The sequence below is a fragment of the Malus sylvestris genome, chromosome 16 (genome assembly GCF_916048215.2).
Source record: "Malus sylvestris chromosome 16, drMalSylv7.2, whole genome shotgun sequence".
Taxonomy (NCBI): domain Eukaryota; kingdom Viridiplantae; phylum Streptophyta; class Magnoliopsida; order Rosales; family Rosaceae; genus Malus; species Malus sylvestris.
This window is the reverse complement of record NC_062275.1, coordinates 11,865,718-11,888,770: the sequence shown is the minus strand read 5'-3', so window position 1 is coordinate 11,888,770 and position 23,053 is coordinate 11,865,718. Positions and strand designations below refer to the sequence as shown.

General features: G+C 36.5%; 3 protein-coding genes across 5 annotated transcripts; all 3 read right to left on the bottom strand.

The window, feature by feature from the left end:
• Window positions 1–1,807: 1,807 nt before the first annotated feature.
• Window positions 1,808–6,055, bottom strand: LOC126606440 (AMSH-like ubiquitin thioesterase 3). Its single transcript, XM_050273835.1, has 14 exons — window positions 5,834–6,055; window positions 5,336–5,400; window positions 5,167–5,242; window positions 4,845–5,042; window positions 4,550–4,647; window positions 4,357–4,462; window positions 4,220–4,266; window positions 3,698–4,025; window positions 3,452–3,541; window positions 3,298–3,360; window positions 2,892–2,966; window positions 2,726–2,788; window positions 2,220–2,272; window positions 1,808–2,130 (listed from the first exon to the last, which is right to left on the bottom strand). Exons 1-14 carry the CDS (start codon window positions 5,930–5,932, stop codon window positions 1,956–1,958), a joined length of 1,536 nt encoding a protein of 511 aa, XP_050129792.1. The 5' UTR covers window positions 5,933–6,055; the 3' UTR covers window positions 1,808–1,955.
• A 6,672-nt stretch (window positions 6,056–12,727) lies between these two features.
• LOC126606444 (uncharacterized) lies at window positions 12,728–14,048 on the bottom strand. The gene is made up of 4 exons (XM_050273840.1): window positions 13,814–14,048; window positions 13,609–13,721; window positions 13,099–13,324; window positions 12,728–12,984 (listed from the first exon to the last, which is right to left on the bottom strand). Exons 1-4 carry the CDS (start codon window positions 13,887–13,889, stop codon window positions 12,869–12,871), a joined length of 531 nt encoding a protein of 176 aa, XP_050129797.1. The 5' UTR covers window positions 13,890–14,048; the 3' UTR covers window positions 12,728–12,868.
• A 1,176-nt stretch (window positions 14,049–15,224) lies between these two features.
• On the bottom strand, window positions 15,225–18,936 carry LOC126606447 (uncharacterized). 3 transcript variants are annotated; one of them, XM_050273844.1, is made up of 7 exons: window positions 18,836–18,936; window positions 18,467–18,528; window positions 16,186–16,242; window positions 16,017–16,064; window positions 15,817–15,879; window positions 15,469–15,541; window positions 15,225–15,379 (listed from the first exon to the last, which is right to left on the bottom strand). In XM_050273844.1, exons 2-6 carry the CDS (start codon window positions 18,515–18,517, stop codon window positions 15,482–15,484), a joined length of 279 nt encoding a protein of 92 aa, XP_050129801.1. In that variant the 5' UTR covers window positions 18,518–18,528; window positions 18,836–18,936; the 3' UTR covers window positions 15,225–15,379; window positions 15,469–15,481. The 3 variants fall into 3 exon arrangements, with proteins under 3 accessions (XP_050129801.1, XP_050129800.1, XP_050129802.1); XM_050273843.1 differs by lacking the exon at window positions 18,836–18,936 and adding an exon at window positions 18,689–18,789; XM_050273845.1 differs by lacking the exon at window positions 18,836–18,936 and adding an exon at window positions 18,689–18,726 and having other exon boundaries at window positions 18,467–18,550.
• Window positions 18,937–23,053: the final 4,117 nt, after the last annotated feature.

The window sequence follows — 23,053 nt, the reverse complement described above, 5'->3', positions numbered from 1 at the left end:
TGGATCGGGAATTGGTGCCTGGGTCCAATTTGGCATTGAGGGTGGTGGGAACTTGCGGGATTTGGGTTCGATGGGTGAGGACATGGTGGGTTGGGGTGCAGGATAAGGAGGAGGAAGAGGAGGGTTAGGAGAGGTATGGAGGAGATAGAAAGGGGGTAGTCGAAGAAGAAGGTTTACTTTTTTAATTTTAAAATTTTTAAAATTTTTAAAATTTTTTAATGCCACGTGATGCCTATCATTATCCATATAGACGACATATCATTAACGAGAAATTTAACAGTCAAACTAACAAATGTATAAGATTGTTCTAAAATTAACACTTTAGTATAACTCTAAAATGAAAAAAATTCATATATTCAATATTAAAAATCACGAAACTTGAATGTAATAAGTTGATATTAATCTAATAAAAAAATTTATAATAATTTTTTATCATACAATATATAATGAACATATATAATTTAAAAATTTTCAAAATTCACACAAAAAAATGTACTCATTCTTTATGGTGGTTCATGTAGCGATTTAAAAGAGACGGTGGAGAGAGGACAACCCTAAAAATAGTAATAAGTAAATCTTATCAGATTCATAGGATGATAAGGTCCCTCTAATATTATCGTCATATATGATTCTCTTTGTATTATTTTATTTTATCTTTAATGAAATTTAGTTGTTTGACTCAAAAAAAAAAAAAAAACATAAGTTTAAATAAATTTTCTCAATACTAACCTTTGATGATTTTTTTTTTCTTAGAGAGAATAAAATATATTAAGAACAAAAAAAAAATTAACGCAGAATTGACATGCATACAAAAAAGAAACACTACAACTCTAAAATTGCAAACTAGTCAAAAATATAATATAATTTCTTAACCACGAAGAGACTATTCAACCAACAAGAAAGATAACATGCATAAGGACTACTTGCAATTCGGAGAGCCCCCATATGGCACTACAAAGAAAAAGGCCACATCATCTTATGATCTTCCAATTGTCTACAAAAAAAAAGCCATGTTTTGAGTCACCTACAATCGAGATTTCTCCTCACGCTTCTTTGACAATTGCACAAGCCACCAAAGAGAAAAGGCGAAAGGAAAAACACAGATCCTCGACATAGGGAGAGAGGGACTACAACAACTAAGGCTTTCTTCAACAAAATGAAAGAGCGACCACAACCAATAGATGATGATGGTTAGAAGATAAAAGAAGCAAAGTGGGGAAGAGACCGAGAGGGATTTGCCGCCACTCAAGGTCAAAGGCAAGGGTCGGTAACGAACAATTTTCTCTCTCTAGTGGCTAGTATTGCAACTCTAATGACATGTTTACGTCATAAACCCTCTCTAGTCGATTTAATTACTGGTTTTTAACTATTAAATTATGGATTTTAACATGAAATCCTTGGGATTTAGGTTAAGGTTAAGGTTAAAGAATATTTTTTTATGCTAAGATTTTGATAAGTGAACGAGGAGAAAATTTGTATTGCAAGCAATATGTTGTTTTATTTGTGAGCATACCAAATGTTGGGTAGTCGGTAACCATACCTATGGTACCAAATGTTGGATAGTCGGGAAGAACATAAGCCAATTTTATTAGACAAAGAATAGCACCTGGGTCTATAGGTTGTAGGCATGCCTCAAATATAGGCGGCTTTCCTTATTCCGGCGAGTAAATATAGGCGGTTTTCCATCGGACTAGACCGAAGTTAGAACTGGTCGATAGCACCCAAACAGAGATATTCCTGCAGAAATGGAAGCATAGAGGGGTGCTTTCTTTCTGTGAAATGCAGTATACAGTAATGATCCATGGAGTTATGCTATATTTCCATCAAATTTCGTATTAAGAAACCACTTGAATTTACAATATAGTTATTGGATGAAGAGAGAATTACTGTTCCGTTTACATATTTACCAACCTTAATCTCAATTTTTCCTGTTTAAGGGGCAAAGAGTCAAAATCTCACCGCAGATCGACCACATTAATCCTCAAATTGGAGTTTATAAACACATGAGAACAATGCTCATAAATTGGGTTTCCATCCGAGGGCTCTTCATGTGGATGAAACCCACGCTGATCACAGTTACGAATTACAGATACACCATCTGGGTCCGATAGATGAAATATGCCGTGTGGACTGCAATTACATGGGAGACAACTTATCATGCCGATTATATTATATGATAAACGATATTATCAATTTTGTCAAAAGTTGAACAAACTCACCTGGATGTATCTGTTGGAGCCATAACGATTGCAATTGCTTCTGGTAACATAATCTGAAACAAAAACAACCATAGCAACCCTGTTATACAGTGCAATGAAACCTTGGAGAACACGAACAAATAACCAAAGGATATCTAATAATATAACAAATCCTTCACAGTAGAGAATGTATTTCCACAAAAGGAACTAAACCCGCGAGGAAATTAAAAAAGTATCAATTGAAGTCAATAAAATAAATATTACCGAAGAGTGAGGATAGAGAAAGGGGAGGCCTACACTGTTGTGAGCCTAAAGTTAAAAAAAGGTCGTACCCAGTGCACAAGGCTCCCGCTTTACGCAGGGTCTGGGAGAGGTGAATGTCGGCTAGCCTTACCCCCATTTATGGAGAGGCTGCTCCCAAGTCTCGAACCCGAGACCTACCGCTCATGGGCGAAGACACTTGCCATCGCACCAAGTTCATAAAAAAAAAAAAATTACAGGAAAAAGAAAGGTGAATGCTTTTTTACCTGGTATGAGTAGTGAGTGTGCAGATCAACGGACGACATGAAACAGGTCTGTGATGGGTGTGTCTGGTGCATCACACGGATATGAAAATCAAAATAATTACATTTACAAGAGCAAGAATAACAACTAAATGCGCACAGAAGCCATTGAAGCTATTGAGACACTTACATGAATCCAGCCAAGTGGAAAAAGAGATAATCTGTCTTGAACCTCAAATATTTCTTCCTCATTCAACGTTTGGCACTGAACATAAAACAAAGATAATGTTGTTAATAGAAATAGACAAAACGCACTTTTAACTTTTGAAAAGATGCACATATAAAATTGAGAGATCACATTCAAGATACTCCACTGAGTTTACATAGAAATGCTTCTTTAATTCTAATGATAATTTATTTATAAATGGGATGAGTATCTTGAGCATAATTGGTCATCTAATTTATTTGGTATATAGTTTGCAGCTCGACGTGTAGAAAAACAATTTAACCATCTAATGATCTCAAGAAGAAAAATTCAGTATGATCAACCAGCATATGGAAAGGCAAATCACAAGTTAACATGTGATGTATCCTACCGAATCAGAGGTCGACTCTTGCTTTGGGACTATTAGCGTGGTGATATGGAAAACCTTGTTTTTCTGCAGCCACAAAAAAAAATGAAAGAATAAGAACCCTAGGGAATCAAATTATGTTAGTTTCCTCATAAAGAAAAGACCATTATATTCTTACCAATGCACCAGCAAGAATACCACACGTCTCTAAGTTTTTTTCTGTATTAGCCCTAGCCAATCTCAAGAAATCATCCATCAATTTTACTGGCTGCAAAATAAATTAAATGACATAGCATCACATTAAAAAATTATACGGAACATTCACCATTAGAAGCTAGAAAAATAATTTCTCATGAATTGTAAATCGACAAGAGATAGATCAAGTGTTTCCATGTATAAGAAGGATCAGAAATAGGAAGCTTACAACATGTAAATGTTGATATGAATTGGAGCTTGGCATTCCATCCAGAGAAGGTTTTGCAAGTCCTGGCCTTGGATCTGCCACTTTTGATGGAGGAATTGGAGCATATTCCTGCTGCACTCGAGCAAGTACAGGAGGAGGAGAAGGCTGACGGATGACCAACTCGAAGGGATCTTCCCTTGCTCCATTAATCAATGAAGGACTTGATTCCTGAGAAGAGCATGGCCATGCACCATCATCCAAGGAGAGCACCGATTCCATTGTAGATTTAATTCCTCCTGGATCACCATCTTGTACAGCCACAATATCATTTGGTACAGCCTGATTCAGGCTATCCATGGATGACATGAAATTGAGTATGTTAGAAGCAGCCAAAACTAGTAGGAAAGTTCATCAAAGATAATCAAGCAAGCTTTGATTAAATACATGCTGAGAAGGAGGCAAAACATGAAATAAATATGCAGAAAAGGAGCACAGTTACAAGGTTTAGACTTTAGACAAGAAGTATTGCATGAAAAAACTCACTCTGAATTATCCGTAGGGATTAAGTCAGTACTGGTTGGATACTGAACCTGCATAGCGAATATTTTAATCGAGTTCTGCTAGCTCAGGAATAAATAAAAAAATAAAAAAAAGATTTGAAACTGCACTTAACAGTTTACCTTAACTTTTCCACTAGGTCCTCGCCACTGGCCCTGAAGACCATTTGGACCCAAAAATGAGTGTCTAGACAAAGTCTCTTTATTGGGAAGAGGTAGATTAAAAGATCTGCAATTTCAAGGAACTTTTGTCATAGTTCAAATTATGACCTATGGATATCCATATACTATATATGGCTAGAAGAAATACACTCACAGCTTCTGGAACTGCTTGTCAATTTGTGTAGTATTTGTTGATATCTGTGAATAATCATTTCTATACTTCCATGATGACTGAGATGTCAAGCTACCAGGCTGCACATATAAAATAGGATGGTAATTTAGTATATCGATAGTCTTCCAACAAACTTCAAATAAACTAAAAATACTACATGCAGGCACAACAAGATTATGACAAATCTTTTTAAGTGTGTTACAACTTAATGGAATCAATGACTAGACATTGAGAACCAGCATAACTAATCCCATAACATCAATAGAGCATTCAGTACCTGCCTAACGCTTAGGCTCAACGATTTATTGTTCACAGAAGGCCACTCTAAAGAAGACGTTGCCAAACCATTTGAAGTGCCTTCTAGGCTTTCAAGTTGAGGTAGTTGAGCAACTGCTTGGGCCTCGTTAAGTTTGCTCACTAGGCGCTGGGCTTCCGGCTTTAAAGATTCAAGCTCATCTAGTACTTTTAGCAGTTTCTGCAATGATGATACGACAGCCAAATCAGAACAGATGAAACGACAGCCAAATCAGAACAGGGCACATTGAACAAGAAAGAAGTGGTAAATTAATCACTATCTAAAAGAACAAGAATACTTTTACCTTTCTATATAGAGTTTTCTCTTTCGAAGGATACGTCTGGTAGTCTCGATGACACGGTATAGTTTCAGACACCAAACTGTAAAATTTTAACAATAAGGTTACAAATCTAAATTATTCTGCATACTATTCAATCCCACGAAATGGGATCACAATGACGCTCTTTACGTACCTTGAGAATCGTATTAGTATGACGTACAAATCTAGGATGTTTTTCTCCTCCCGGTAAATACTAGCCTGAGCATATGAAGAGTACATTTAGAAAACAAAAACAAAAAACTGAAAATTTTAAACACACATTAGCTGCAGGATGCTCATCAAATGACTAGATTAACACATAGCATTGCCATATTAGGTCATAAATTCCTAATTAGTTAGGATTAAACAAATTTTTTGTAATCACAAAACCTACTGTTTCCAAATTTCATACAGAACTCAGCTTCAATTTGAAGAATACAGACTCAATTTTTAGGGTGATTTGGGAGTCTTAGAGCTAATAAAAAACCCTTAAACAGCTAATTTCAATCAAAGCATAAATTTTGGCACCCTAATAAAGTCCTAAGTAGGTAATTAGCATTTCACAATCAAATTAAACCCTAATTACTCTAAACCCGATTACAATGAAAGCGAAAGAGAATCGAAAGAAGAGAGAGGAAAATCAAAAGAGAACCTGTCGGAGAAGATTATCGGCGATTCGGAAGTAAAATCGGAGAGGATAGCGATTATCGACCTCGACTCGCCGAGCCATCGAATTGATGCTGATCTTCATCTTCTCCGGCGACGAATGCCAGTTGGACAAGCGGTATCGCGCGCAGAGCTTCAGGGAGGGAACGGAAGCGGAACGATGTTCTGAGCGTGCGAGTAAAGTCAAAACTCGGTCGTTTTGTGTGAAGAACGGTCTTTTTAAATTTTTTTTTTTTTAAATTTTTATGTCGACATGGTGAGGTTACCGTATAGTTTTCGTTGCGTGCAATGATGACTACGGAATTTTGTGAACCGATCAGAGGAGAAATTTTTTATTGTGATTTCTAATTTATCTCTATTTAGGATTTATATAATCACAATATTGATAAGAACATATGTCACAACACTCCTCATTGAGTGTGCAAATACTCAAGTAGATGGCGCATCAGATCTTTAGGCAAATGTAGAAATAGTTGATGAAGTTGTCTCGTCTAGTCGGCACAAGTAGCGAATGCTAATCTCAAAACAAACAGAAGAATGCATGGGTAGTAAAACTCACAAACCCAAGGTGGGACAAAAACTCATAGGCTAAGGAGAATTGTATTAAGTCAAAACTATACGTCTTCAGGACGCAAGTATGACGTACACAAGGGCATGACCAACCCAGAATGGGTGCCTCATCAAAGCCTAGTTAGGCAGTAAAAATTCAGTGAGAAAAATGCTCCTAATCGTAGGAAAAAGAGTACATTAAGGTCATATGGGTATACTTCTGGATACTCTCCCTGAGTTTGACAAAACTTCCAAATGAAACCACAAGCATCGCAAATGAGAAAGTTACGCATATCAATTCCTTGGAAAAGCTTTTGAAAGGTAGACTTTGGCAGTGACGTCGTGTAGAGTTCAGCAAAGTTGTCTGGGATTAGACTGCTTGACTTCAATCTTCTGATGCTCATGTTGATGTAGACACAATATGCTTGGTGTTGACTTGTTGGATGTATCATAATTTGGTCGATACATATGTCGTTGTCTTCATGGATCGTTATTGGGACTTAACGATAGATGAAAAACGCAAGGATTTTGAATATGCTCAACAAGAGTTATCGACCATATCTTTCACGTGATGGGATACAATAAGTCTTGGAACGATTCAAAGGTTTCACAACAAAGGTCTATTTGGTCGACCTCCAAGATATTAAGGTGTTCCTTAATGGTAAAGACATAACCATTTGGGAATGTACCTTGTGCGGTTAGACAAATGGTTTGATTCAGCGAATTCCACAAGGTAGGCATCATTCTGAAGATCAAGGGGGTGTGATCTATTCTGAGATGCATAGGGATAGATAAGCTCAAATTCGTAGTAACGGAAAAACGTCTTTAACACCAAATTTGGTGGTGGCGGGTTAGGCGCAGTGCTGCTTTATGCCAAAAGATTATCAGCATATAAGATGTCTGATTCTAGTGCATTGAGCTAAGTACAACAAATGCCAATGGTACTTAGATATGGTTGCCTCACGTTCCAATATGGAACCTTATGCTTCATACCCTCCATAAAGGCCTTACTTGCACCTAGCGTACAGACGATCATGGTATACTCGTACATAACACCTTCTGGGTCTAGTTCGAGTGGTGGACCAGAATACCATCAGAACTAGCTCGGAACTTCAGGTCGAGGTAATGTCGAGTTCTCCTAAGATCATTCATCTTATAGTCCGACTTTAGGTGCAAGTCAGTATTCTCAACTCTAGCAATTTCGGATTTTGTACACGCATGAGCATATATCCCTAACTGATCAAATATTCACTTAGACGAGTATACCACATCCACCCAGATAGTTCTGCATCCGTAAAGTGAAGGCTTCATTAGAACCAAGAGGTTGTTCTTGTGGTATAGAACTATTTGAATCAGTACATGTAAGTCATTTGGAAACTCCATGTAGGTTCGTATCATGATCCTAGAGATACTACAACCACATTTGTAATGCTACAATCAATCACATGGCGTATGAGAGAAGCATTGCGCCACAAAGCGTCATATCGCACTATTTCATTTATCTTATTCGTCATCAATTGATTCTTCTAGTTGACCAATCAGTTCTACATCAATATTAATCAACGGAACGCTGTTCGTTATCGTTGTTTTTCATTTATGTCAGTAGTTATCATATAAATGAAACATAATCTATGATAATTTCATTCCAATTCCATATCTCATCCAAACTAGGATATTGGACCAAGAAACTTTAGGTCTCGGGAGTAATCCAGATTTAATCTCATGAGATGAAAAGGATTGAGACAGTGATTACGGGTGGGCACTTGAAACCGAAAACCACAACTGAAACACGAATCAAATCGAACCGAACCGAACGGTTTGGTTTTGCGATTTCAAAAAGGTTTTGGTTTGAAATCGAACCGAATAGGGAAAAACGGTTTGGTTTTGGTTTCAACCCTCCGAAACCGAAACCGCATACCTTTATTAAATGTTAAATTCTAATTGGTTATTTAAATATTTTCATTGAGTCCATACATTTAGTATGGACTCAACCACATATAACATGGCTACATAAAATAACCCTTTATTTTCTTTCTTCTATTCTGTGGACTAAGACTTTGTGTTCTCTTTCTCAAGTTTATTCATCAGTCTCCTGCACTCTTCCAGTTCCAGACGCTCTCTTTCTCTCCCATTCGACCTCATTTCCTCTTCATTCCAAGCTTTCCAGCTCCTAGCTTCTAAATTTCAGAGTGCTAATATGGTAAGAACTATGATTTATGACTTGTTTTAGTTAAATTTACTTATAGATTTGAGATTAATTTTAGGGTTAGGTTTAGGGTTGGGTTTTGAATCAAAAGGGGATTTGGTTTTTCGTTGGTTAGTCTTCGATTTTTCTTCGTTCAAGAACATTAGAATGTCAATTGAAAGCATATATGATATTTGCATATTGTAGGGAGGTACTAGTTAAAGTCGTGAATGATTCAAAATTTCGTAGAAAATTCTGTATTTTTACCTATAGTCTTTAACCTTGGTCCTAAAAGGCTAAAACTGCATCTTGATTATCCCGGGGTGACATGGAAGACTGAAAATGCTGTTGAACGAATGGGTTTTAATGTTTTTTTTTTTTTTTTTTTTTGTAGGTTTGTCTTCTTTGTCTCTTAATTGATAGGAAAAGATTACCTTAGGTCCTTTCACACCTAGATAATCAATGTTATGGATATAGGCAATGTTATGATAGCATTGAAATGATTAGTTATGTTTATACCATATTTAGGGCCTCGTATTTAGATCTCGTACAAATACTCGGGGAACTTAAATGTAATTATGTGATAAAGGAAGGGGCAAATATGTAATAAGTGAGGAGTCCTTATTCAATAAAAGGACCCCTCACCCTCACAATTGGGAAATACCAATTCCTAGGCCCTCTCACTCCCTCTCAAAGCTCTCACTCTCAGAGCTCTCTCTCCCTCAGATAAATACATAATCAATGTGGACGTAGCCCAAACCTTGGGGTGAACCACGATAAATCTTGTGTTATTTACATTTCTTACAGATTCACGGTCGGATTTACGTTGTTCCAAGACCTTCTTTTTTGTGCATCAACATTTGGCGTCGTCTATGGGAATCGACACGAAAAGTTATGTCGGTTCTCTCTCAATTTTTCATCTCCGCCATGAATCTGCAAAACCTTCAAAAACCCAGAAGCCAAAAATCAGATAAAGTAATTAACAAAAATCAAATTCATGGAGATATCATGTTTTACTCTGTCCGCTCCAAGATCCCCACTTTTTCTCCCTTTCCAATCATCCCAATCCACCTTCTTGTCCAGCAATGGCACCACCTCTTTGTCCTTCAGCAAAACCTCCGTCAATGGCAGTGCTTTGGTTATGAGCAAAAGCAGAACGAGAACCGAGAGAGCCCAAAAGGGTATGACGTGTAACGCTCTGTTTAGTCTGGGGATGCCGGAGTTTGTGGTTATAGCCGGTGTGGAGGCTCTGGTTTTTGGGCCCAAGAAGTTACATGAAGTGGGGAAGAGTATTGGGAAGACTGTCAAGAGCTTCCAGAAGAGGCAAGAATTCATCTTTGCATGATTTGAAATAGTCCATAGCGAGTCAAAGAGCCATGGAGTCCTCGGCAGTGAGGTACTTCCATTTAATATGCTTTAGGCATAAGTCTTCAAATAAAGATCATGGTGGAGGCTTATTCAGCTCTTCCACACCATAATTGGCTACAATGATTTCGCAACTAGTCGTAGTCAAGCGGGGTGTCACGTCTTGTATCCATATAAAGTAGTTTCTTATTCGAAACTTCCAAATCAGTGAAATCGAACTTGTTAAGGTTCGACAATACGCTGAATGATAGAAACAAGAATGTGATTCATGTTTTAGGAAATAAAATGTCTTTAAACATCAACATTAGAACATTTAGATTCTAAGACATGGTTTGGTTTAAACAAATTTAAGCATAGATGACTTCGGGTCTCAACATGAGTGTTGTGGGTTAAGAAACTTCAGGTTTCTAAGGCACTTTTCCGAAGCTTCAGGTTCGGAAGTATGAGCTTCAAGTTCATAATACCTGCAAACAAACGCAATATATACAAAAATATGCAACAAGAAAATATGCAAATAGATCTTCAAGTCTATAATTATAATGGGATTAATTATTTGGACTTCGGGCCAAATTTAAAGTGTGGGTAAAAAAATATAAAACCAATTGGGCCTAAAAATAATTAGGCAATTAAACTCGGGGCCCAAAAACTTGGACCAAAGCCCACGGGCGGGCTGTGTAAATAGGAGTCGTGCGGTCCAGGCCTATGAATGGGCTAGGATAGGCTCGAGTGGATCAAGCCCAAAAACTGATAGTGGGTTGTAGGCCCATAGCAGCAAACCGGCTACAAGGGAGCCGGGCCCAAAGAAAGGCCCAGATTGAGGCTGATCGTGTGTGACTCGACACGGGGAAACACAGATACTCCAGCAGAGCTAGGATCCAATGCGGCACACAATGCTGGGACACCATAGCCGTACGGGCTGAGGTTGGGCTAAGCCCGGGTATTAGGCCGCATCATGCAAGCCTGTTTTAGGGAAAAAAAAAAACATTTTTTTTCTCTGTAAGCCGAGAAGGTCAGCCCAAGTATTGGGCTTAGGGTTTCAGCCAAGAACACCCCAGCCGAAGTTGGGTGTTGTCACCAAGGACAAAAGTCGGCACCGCCGCTATAGGCGGTAGTGTTTTGGAAGAAATTTCCAGGTGCATGGTCATGGGTTCAACGACGAGCAAATTCTAAGGGACGAAGGGAGTACCTCGACATCGGGGGAAAATGAAACCTATGAAATTCAAACTGGAATTTCACCCAAATTCGATGAAATTCTTTAGGAATTTCAATGATATTGGATCAAAAATCATGACACCATGTCTGATTTAGTTAGAAAATTGCACGGCAAGGTCGTGGTCTCGCTGCAGGCGAGTTGGGTTTTTTGGGTTGGACGCCATAGGCGTCGGGTTTCAAGGGGCTTGATGCTCCATTTTGCTCGGGGTCACAGGTTCGAAGAACCCAGATGGCGTTTTCAATTTCCTTTTTTTTTCTTTTTTTTCTCTTTCAGATTATGAAATTCAATTATATTCATATTCAATTCAATAATTTAATGCATGTACATATATTTGATGCAATTCATGACAAATATCAAATTCACATAATTCAATAATTATGAATATAATGCATACACAATTTATGTAGAATCGAAAATTCGAAAAACGTAATGTTGGGTCATGCATTATGGTGAATGTTCATGCTACAGGGTTGCAAAACTATCAAGATAAAAATCGTTGTTTTGGAAGAACTTGATTGAGTAATGATATGGATGAACTGGTTTGCTGCAAAAAATTATTTCTTCAATTTTGGCTTTCCATCTCCAAAAGCTTGTATCACGTTCAAGAAAATAAATAAATTGAATCAATAAAAGTATATGAATTCAATAAAGTTGAAATTTAATCAATTAAAAATAATTGAAACGTAATACTCCCCTGATTGAAGACGAATAAATTCTTTACAACATAGCGTGAAGGGCGTGCTGATAACGTGTTGTAGCCTATATTTAACTGAGGGGTGCGGTATAGAGAGAAAGAGATTGGAGGATAGGCTTGAGGAATTGTGTTTTTTTAATTCCAGTCTTTGTGCCTTTATTTATAGTAATAAGGAAGAGAGAAACTTGCTCTCCAAATAATACAAAGTATATTAAGAAAGATCTTCTAGATCCCAAAGGATACCTCTTCTAGATCCCAAAGGATTCCTATTTTATCTCTACTTAGGATTTACACAATCACAATGTTGATAAGAACATATGTCACAACAAAATATTTTATTTTTTAAGTTATTAACTTTTTAATACACATATCTCACAATTTTTATAGTAACACGTGATGTATCATCCTGTATTCCGGTTACACTGAAAAATCTCTCCAGTCATATGAATATGGATAGTTGGGGTGAAATTCTTGTGTTAGTCATATCCCATGGATTGTTCGACCGACTCACAAAATAATGAGTATTTAGGTAACGCGTGGTGTCGTGTATGCACAATCCCTTCAAGGGTCACACGTAATTTAAATAATTCGGTTCTCGGACACAATAATTTTAATAACATCACAAAAAGTGATTTTGTTATTCATTCGTCTATTTTGTAACATAACTACAAAATATAAGACTGGTTTTTCTCTAGGGTGTGCACCATATCGTCTTTGTACATAGTCATCTGTCGTAAAGTGGAGCCTTCAAATCAAAGTTTAATCTTATATTCATTCGCCCCTTCTTTTGTCTTTTGGCCAAACGATGAAAGAACTAGGGATGAGAATAACATATAATTTTTAATACAGAAAAAAAAAAAATACTCTTAACTACTTGAGCTATAAGTCTCTTGAAATTTTATATAATATATGTCCTGAATATATATGGTAACATTATTATGCTATATATATGGTAACATTATTATGCTATAGGGTTATGGGAATTAATTACTTATGGCATCATACATATTGGAAGTTAGAACAGTAATCCAGTGCCCACAATCATCAACACTATCCCAATTAGAATCTGGTTTGCAGCCTTGTATGCATTGCTTCCTTCAGCTCTGAAGTGCTCAGCCACATCGAATTTACCTGCAAAAATTGCAATTTAATGACAGATTATACAAGTAACAACTGACATTTACTTAACCAAAACAAAATATAATCTCTTCACCCCACCATGACTAGGTACAAATCAAAGGTTACCTCTTTCTTCGCCGTGGCCACATCCGGCATGAATCGTGTCTCGAACGTCTTGAATCGTGGCCTTGTTGTAAAACAGGAAGTTGGTCATGATTTTTTCAAGACAATCGAGCACAAGGTGTGTCTCCGTCAAGCAAGGACCATTGCAGTATTCATCAGTTTTTTCTGCAGGTACCTTCAGATTTCCACCCTCATTCAATCTGTAAGACTCTTCACAGCTGCTGTAAACCTGAACGTTTCTCGAAGCCATTACATATATTTCCATGACAATTGTGTTTACGTCAACAAATTACAATTTCTAACATTTCTATGAACTTTTTTTCCTAGTGTCACACGTAAACACTCGGAAAACTTTTTGTGCATGACATTTGTTCTAATAATTAAGTGACGGTGTGCATCAATATTGTTAAAAATGGATCTATAACGTGTTTGTATATTTTGTGAGCAACAACAATATCTGACACATTACACATAGACAGTGCGTATCTGACATATTAATGAGGTGTGACTTACATATTTATCATTGAAACACAGCAAGGCTTTGGCTACAATTTGAGTTGGATCCTCGAGTTCAGTGCCTTTTTCTGGTTCATAACCTCTTTCAGGTGTATAATCATCAGCCATCCCTGTAACATTTTTGCACAAAAAAAGTTCCATTTAATATTTTATTGGAAAGGAACAATAAGTAGGAATATATGTTTCTCTGTAACATATATACCTGTTCTGCAGCAGAAAAGAGAGATGCAGATGAAAGCTGCAGCTAAAACTGAGAGTTGGTTCATCGTTAATGCCATGACAGAAGCTTGCAAACTAGAGCAACTACCTTGGAAGAAAAATATAGCTATTATTGGAGCTAAATCGAAATTTATACCGATGCAGTGTTAACGACCCTAGCAATATAATGGAAGAAACATATAACAACCCTGCCTACCATTCTACTTTCTTGACTAGATGAAACATAAATCTTATTTCAGGCTGTGATTTTACAAAATTCTCTCATATACATGCATTGATTGTCACCTTGAGCAAACATAAGAACTTAAGTAACTTTTGTGGATGGGAAAATGCGGTAAAAGTAGATGTTGGTGGATTTTAATCGGGAGAAATGAAAACCGATTGATTGGTTTGCTCTAAAATTGGTAAAAATATTGGAGAATTGCCGACGACTAGAAGGGAGAGAGCAGTTGGAGTGCAAGTCACCAACTTCCACTTGCTGAGGACTTTTTCTTGGAGTGTAAAAAATCAAACCTAAAAATTTGCATGAGCTAGCGTTATGCAATTGCCTAACTTGCACTACAAGTAAAGATGGTGTTCCGTTAGAGAGAAAATTAAGAGTTCAAGGTTTAGTTCACAGCCTAAGCAATACCGTAAGAGAAGCAATATATATAGATTGGTAGTGAGACTTGTGGCGAATTGGCAATGAGTTACTATTCACAGAATGTACTGTTGTAAGTGGCTGGGGCACAGTTTTTCTCTTTCAAATGTGGAAAATTGATGTTTCCATTTTACATCAGTTTTCTCTTTTCTTTAAGGGTGAAAATATGACTTTCTTGTAACCAAAGAATATTGCACTTTAGAAGGGTAAATTATATTTTGCACCTAGTTGATTTACAGAACAATTTGGTCCATATGCTATACAAATATGAGGGCATTCAAATTACAAATTGTTACACCACGGTCCTCTATCTGCCAAACTATGAAAGTTTATTCTAGTTAGGAGCTCATTTCAACTAGTTTTTGCTTACATGGACGCTCAATTGATGTCGAAAGCCAATTTTCATCTCTTTCTCTGAATATATCTAAAAATTTAAAATTTTATGAGGAAAGTTATTATTTGTTGTTCATATGGCATACATCTATTAATCTATTCTCATCAATCTAGCATCCGTGTAAGCAAAAAGTGGACCAACTTGACAGTTGATTGGCAGAGAGGTAATGGTGTAAGGATATTTGTAACTTCTTCGCCAATTTTTTTAGGACATGCATGGATCAAACCTGTTGTATGCCCTAGCGGTTGAGGCAACTGTAATCTAAAAGAAGTCGTTGTCATAAAATACCAGTTTTGGTTAGGGAATCAACTCAAGTTGGAATCACAAAACTAACCACGAAATTAATAGGGAATGCCAAACTTTAGAGAGAAGAACTACGTACTCTTATTATAAAAGCTACGTGACAATTATTACATTCAGCCAATTTCAATGCTTAATTATATATATAGCTTGGTAATCAACATTAATCCTCTCAAACAACAAACTACTTTGAGCCCTCGACGAATCCATGCTCCCTGCAACATCATAAACCAAAGAATAACAAAACATTAAATGAAGATTAGTATAACATACTACGAAGATGACTAATCGCATTTGAACTTACGGGAGGCTGTATATCATTCATGACCAGATGTACAAGCAGGTCGTCTTGGGGGTAGCTGCTGGTGTGGTGTTCTCTGCAATATTGTCACGTAAATTTGGTTTTATTATCAATACAAACCTAGTTAATTACATTATTGTAATGAAAAACACAAGAAAATTGTATAAACTTCTGAATCAGACATTGACATTTTTTAAGGAATTATCTGTTGTTTTGCCCCACTGAAATATCAATATATATGGTTTTCGAGGTGATGGACTCGTTAGAATTTTCTAAACTTCAACGAAATTGACAATAAAAATTGTCGCGTTCCCGAAAGTAATGCACTTATGTGTGGTTATAATTCTATACCTGGAGTTTTGGTCGTAAGGTCTCCACTGCTGCTGTTGATTTGGGATTCACCCCTGCACCTTGCTGTTACACATCCATGAATTGAATTTTTATTTTATTTTATTCATAGAATTGAATGAGCAAAAAGTAAAAAGATAGAGAGTAAGAGAGAAGAGGTTAAGTTTCATTTTTTTATTTTTTTTTGCAGGGATTTATAATACCTTGCATAGTGCCCAATCTGCTGAATCAAAGAAGGCACGTTCATGATCCTGCATGCATGCATGCACGCACACACACAAATTAGGGTTTTGTTCGATGGGTTCAATGAAATATAACAGAAAAAACAGAACTGACTGAATTTTTTGAAGTGGTAATCTGTAATCGATTTACCTTTGAAATCAAAGGCTTCTTCTTTGGCGCAAGTCCTCCATATTTGGCAGATGTTGCCTGTAATTAAAACCAAAAAAAAAAAAAACAAACAGAATTGTCAATACTGATTGGTGAGACATTTGGTAGGTATTCCTAAACAGTATTTAAAGGTTTTTGACCAATTTGGTGAGTCGTTAAAAACGAAAATTCTACGATACACAAATGTATAAAATGCACTAAGTCTTGGACGTCTGAATTTGCATGACTAACTTTTTGACAGTCTCAATTTAGCCATTCAAAATTCAATGCATTTATAAACCGGAATATTGTAATTGAGAACAAAGATGAATATATACAATGGTTATGAAGCCCGAATATGAATACCGTGATGTCATAAGATACAATACGACACAACGATACGAAACATTTATAAAAATTAGAATACAATACGCCATTGATACAACAATAAAAATATATAATTTACATATTTAAACATGGAAACATCCAAGTTGTAAGTTTTGAACATTGTGTAATTTGTATTTTTCTCTAAAAATTGCGGTGAAATAATCAATACGGCACGTGTATGTATTTTAACAAGGAAAGTCTACGTTAATGTTCATGGTTTTAAGTTGCAAGCACTTCCAGCTGCTCCCGACATTTCGAATGGGAAAGGTATATATTCCTGCCGTGTCAAAATAATAGCCGTTACTTACTAGTATCCTAAATGTAATGAGTCCCACCCACCCAAATATAAATTGCATTTTTGGGCCCAACAATTAGAGGTCTCAACCTAGCGGGCCGGTACATGAACGGCACAGACACAATCCACTTAAATAAGTCTATTTAATTAAGATACGGCACGTCATGATTCGTAAGAAGTGGTGGAACCGGGCTTAAGATTTAATTTCAATGGGTCGACAGGCCCATAATTTGTTGGGCCCATCATAACCCAAGCACAAACCGCGACCCTGGCCTATTATTAAAGACCTCATTTTTATTATTTTTAATTACAAACATACATTTTAAGGTTAGTAACACACAGTATTAGTGATATTTAGCTTAATAACAAGTTAAATATTTTTTTTTTAATTTTAAATAACTAAAGTTTGTTTTGCTGAAGTCGGTCCAATTAGTGACCAAGCTCTGCACGGCCCATGTCTTAATGGGCTAGGACTGTGGGCTGAACTGGGCTTAATATTTTATTAAATAGGTTGAGCCAAGCACAATCCATTTATTTAGTGAGTTTTGACCCCAAGCACGGCCCAGAGTGACTTTAAATGGGTCGAGCCATGCCAAACCGACCCATTTGATACCTCTACAATAAGCTAAGAAAATTACATTTTTTAAAATCTCACATATAAAATTTCCTCAACAGATTACAGTGTATGCCTTTTGGCACAAAGAGGATGTAATTTTACAGATAAAATTAGAGAATTATCAAAGTTTTTTCTTATAAAAAGAAAGTATTATTCACCTTTTTGACATTAAAAAGATGTTTTAAATTCAAATCTCGCTATTTTGTTGTATTTTGTTTTTAAACTGACACAAACAAGTGAGTTTCATATTTTGGCATTGCTTATTTGTCGTCTATTGACAAGAAAATGGAAGCAATTAAAGAAACTATTTATGGTAGCATAATTATTTTTCCCTATAGTAAGAAAAATGTTTTTTTGGTGTAAAAAGATATATAGTCAAGATGTCATGTATATAAAGCAAAAGACCCTTATGGTCAAATTTTCCAATCTATTAAAATTCCATTTGATTAATTAAAATACCAAAGGAGAAAATCATTTAGTATACAAGAATAAAATATTAAAGTAAATAAAATAAAAAAATATTAAAGTTAAGAAAATCGTTTTCTCCTGATCTTCATAAAGCGAAAAGTTTTGTTGGCTTAAAGATCATCCTCTAAACATAATTTGGAAAGAATAGACCTATTCTCACCCACCAACCTCAATATATTAGTTCAAATTATATGTTGGGTAGAGAAAATCTATACATAACGTAGGATAGAAGAAACTTATACGCTAGTAAATTAGTAATTAATAAATAAAAACACTGCCACCAACTTTATTTGAAATAAAGTGGATGTTGAGCGTATCAAGTGACCCATGCAGTACCGATTGCAGATACGACCACCAAAGTTCTTAGTTTTTACACACTAGAACCGACACCATGGAAATAGTCTACGGTAATTTGAATTTTTGTATTTTTTTCCCTTTAATTCGTCTAATTAAACTCAATAATTTAGCAAATAATAAGTTGGAATTACGAATAAGAGAGAGAATAAGGAGCAGGTTACCTCATGGTCTTGGGCAGAGAAATAGTCTTGGCCTCTGTTGCAATCCTCCATCTTTGGCTCTCCTGCACGATCATGGATTCTAATCTATCATGGGAACAAAATTATGAGCTAATTAACAATGAAAATCAAAGGGATTATAGAAGAAATTTGGCATGAAATTTGAGAATTAAGACATGAAAATAGAGAGAGAGAGAGAGAGAGAGAGAGAGAGAGGTTGCTAACAAGAACAATGCAGCTGCAAATAGCAGAAGTATTGAAATGGGGTAGGAGTAGGTTAGTAATCTTAGTAATATATACATATATATTTATATAAAGACCAAAATGATAAAAGAAACTATAAGAGAAAGATAAAAGGGATCTTGGCATTACCTTGTGGAAGAGCAAGGTGAGATATGCAAAAGGGAACCAAAGGATAAAAAGAAAGAGAGAGACGAGGAATGAGGGTTGAGTGAGAGTTAAGATAAGAATGTATTTGTATTTATTTCTGTCTTGTATTTTAGTATTTAATTTTGATTTGAGAAATGCATATCTTATTTTCTCTTTTTATTTCTCGTGACGTACTGCCATGTGATTCTGATTATGCACGATTAAATGATTCTCATAATGTAGCAACTATTTCATGTAAATAATTTTATGCAGAAAAAAGAAATAAAAAGAAAGTATGTTCAAACCAAACCCAATATAAAAGTTTGATTTATATGGTAAATAGATAAAAGAATGGGAACTAAATCTCCCTAATAAACCGTATAAGATAGCGTAGTTGAGGCTGAGGTTAATCGAATGTGAGCAAAGTCTCAAATTCTCAAATTCTCAAATTCTCAAATTCTATTGGACTAGGAGGAGGGCCATCGGGTGGTCCATCAAAGCCATCGGATGGTCCATTCAAACACAAACAGTACATTTGTACACGTGCAATTTATCTACTTTACGTACCGACAACCACTGCAATTTTTGTTGGTTGTTTTCTTATATGGATTTGACATGCCATTGTTGCAGTCTTGCAGAGATGAAATAAGAAAGAGAGTAAGATTAAGATTCCCTTCCTTCTTCTTTCTATCATTTTTCATTTCATTCTCTTATATTTTTTATTTTTTCTTTCTCTTTTTATAAAAACTTATATAAAATATTAACGTGATACGTAACTGTTCAAATAGAATAGGAGGGAAGAGGAAGGAAAAAAAAAAGGAAAAGAATTCTACTCCATCTAGCAGGAGAAAGACATGGGAGAATTTTATTTTGTTTTGCTTTTTAAATGAAAAATCAGAAATAAAACCAATATATAAGAATAAGAATAATACTTTCACATTCATAGAGAACGCACATATCTCACGAATTACATATTTATTGTATAAATTTCATAATCAAAATCGTTCTATTTTTTAATTTTTATTTGAAGATTATTTGTTCAAAAAATTATTTGAACTGAAAATCATTTAATCATTCATATATGTTGAATACATCGTCGAGTTTCAAGTATCTCACTCATCATAAACCATTTAATTTATAAAAATAAACTCCAAAAATTAAAAAGAAAATAGTTATTTTATCAACAAGATTTTTTTTTAATCAAATAGGCCCTTAAAAAATGAAATACATGAGAACATGTTGAGGGGAGGGGTCCGATGGGAGGTTAGGCCTTAATGCGGCTATGCCATGTGTGCAAGGTTCAGCTTTTATGTCAAAAAGCTTTTGATATTGACCTAATTGATAGAAGTGGTCTTTGAGTTTATCCACCATAAATTATTTTGATCATTTTATGAAACATCTATGATTAGTTTTGTTCAGTTGTCATGTGATCATCTTTCTAAGGGTTTTTTTTTTTTTTTTTTTTTTTTTCAAACCAACCCCTCCACCTAACAATTATATTGATAGATTTTCCACTGAATGACCAAAATGGTTTACGATGGATAAACTTAGGAATTACTTCTATGAATTTTCATTGTTAGGGGCCAAAATAAGGTGTTATGTTAATCTTAATGACCAATCTCAACTACCATTTTGACTAAAAAGTCTGCAAGTTTCTGAGTGAAATAAATGATAGTAAGCAAGCAAATCAAACAACTAACAAAAACATGGAAATTTATATTGGTTTAGCTTTGTAGCCTGCGAAGCAACATTTCCAATGGTTAAGATAGGGTGAAAATTGACACACCCTGACCCGAATCAGAGCATGTTGGCCGTCACGTGAGGGTGACGTAGCCATGTGCATAGTGAAAAAGCAATAATGATAATAGAGAATACAAATAAATGAAAACCAACTCATAAGGCCTCGTTTGGCAGCTCAGACTGTACTAACTATTTTAGTCGGATATGATAAATAATCATCGAATAGTACTGACTAAATTATTTTTGTGAAAAACAATTTCCATCAGTGCTGAACCCATCATAGCTGACAAACGAAAGAGCTTTGAACCCACCAAAACAAACACCCAACATCTCTAGACTTTCATCAGTCACCGTCATCCTCTTCAGCCGAAGCTCCTTCAGCAGCGAGTACTCGGCGGCAAACGCCTCTAGCCACGACCGGACATCGAAGCCTCAATGGTCGGGGACCAGATTGAAGTCCGTGAACCGTGGATTCGAATACGAGATTTGAGAGAGTTGAAATTGAAAAACTAGAAAAGATTTTAAGTTTTGAATTTTTTAATGGTGGGATGTGGCATTGACATGAAGATGAAAGCTTTGGATGAAGAGAGAGATGAACGTGAAGATTTGAGGAGAGAGAAGGCCAACCCACAGACCTTTGTGTATTGGAAAATGAATAAAAAGGAAAAGAAATTGATAGAATAATTCTCAGAAGAGGTTGTTTTGAACCTTGTTTGTGCAGATTTCACCATAATTGAAAACCCAAAAGCAAAAAATTGGAGAAAATGAAGAAATCGATATGAAATCTCTTATGGAGTCTTGGGTTTCGGCTGGCTGTTCTTCCTTCTTGGGCTCTTCTGTCACCGGAGCCTCTGCTGGTCGTTGGGATGGAGGGAGGGAGAAAGAGCGGCAGTACCTTGGTTATGGTTGATAAAGAGTTCACAGTGCGTTGGAGAATAGAGGGTCGAAGAAAAGTGAACGCCCGACTAATTATACCAACCGATAGGGGAGGATAACTAAGCGGGTATGGCTGTATTAAATTGGTGGGACCAGATTCTTTTATCTGGTGGCTATTTAATACAAACAGACACCAAACACGGTACTCCGTATTATTAGTACTATCTGGTGCCTTATACGGTGTGCCAAACGAGGCCTAAGAGTACTAGTTAAGACAAGCGTTAGAATATGTGTGAATACACAATCAGAGTATAAGTAACCTAAATTCAGTTCAGGAAACAAGTACTAATTAAACAACACCCAAAGATGCCCTAAATTTGTAATAATCTGTCATAACCTCCAATCAATCCTTGTGAGCTAACAACGAACAAGCTTATCTAGAACATAGAGGGGTGCAAAACAGAAAGTGTGAATGGGCAAAAACAAAGCTTTTCAAAACCATTTCATTTATCAAATGCTCTAACCCCTCGCCGTAAAACATGTATAACTTTCCTAGAAATGGAATATAAATATATAAATATATATATATGTTTATACCATACTTAGGGTCTCCGTATTTAGACATCGTATAAATACTCGGGGGACTCAAATGTAATTATGTAATCAATGAAAGGGCAAATATGTAAGTGAGGAGCCCTTATTCTATAAAAGGGCCTCCTCACCCTCACAAACCTCAAGCCTCACCTCCCCAAAGAGGAGGCTCTCTCTCCCTCACAATCCTCTCACAAACATAGAAATACAATATCAGTGTGGACGTAGCCCAAACATTGGGGTGAACCACGATACATCTTGTGTTCTTTACTTTCTTGCAGATTCACAGTCGAATTTACATTGTTCCAAGACCTCCCGGTTTTGTGGATCAACATTTGGCACCGTCTGTGGGAAACGACACGAAAAACTATGTCGGTTCTCTTTCATTTTTTCATCTCACCACCGTGAGACCTCACCACACTCCACCGTGAATCTACAGAAACTCAGAACCTATTTGGGCTTTTCCAGAAAACCCTCACAAACACAAAGCCACCATGTCCTTTCCTCTCATCTCCTCTCTCTCACTGAATTCGAATATATTACAGCAAAACCCTAATCAATCTCAAGTCTCTGTTGTACTTGTTTGCCTTCATTTCATGGTCAAATGGCAAGCAGGAGAGCCACCACAACGCTCACCAAGTTGGCCCTGGCTTTGGCGTCCCTGAACGCCTCCACCAAAAACTTCATCTCTCATCAGTGTCGCGCAATCGCCGTCGCCACCTCCGCCCCTACCTTCGGCAGATGCATCGCTCCCTTTTCTTGCCCCGGCATCGTTTCGGATAGGGGAAATGTCACTTCAGCCAAGCATTTGGCAAGCGCATTCACTCGTAGCTTCCACTCTACAACTCCCAATTTCTACTCCGCCACGAGCTTCTCCCAGGTCAGTCAGAATGAGTTCACTGAGATGGCGTGGGAGGGCATTATAAAGTTGCCCGAAATAGCAAGCAGCAAGTGGTGGAAACTGAGCACTTGATGAAATTGCTTTTGGAGCAGAAAGATGGTTTGGCTCGGAGA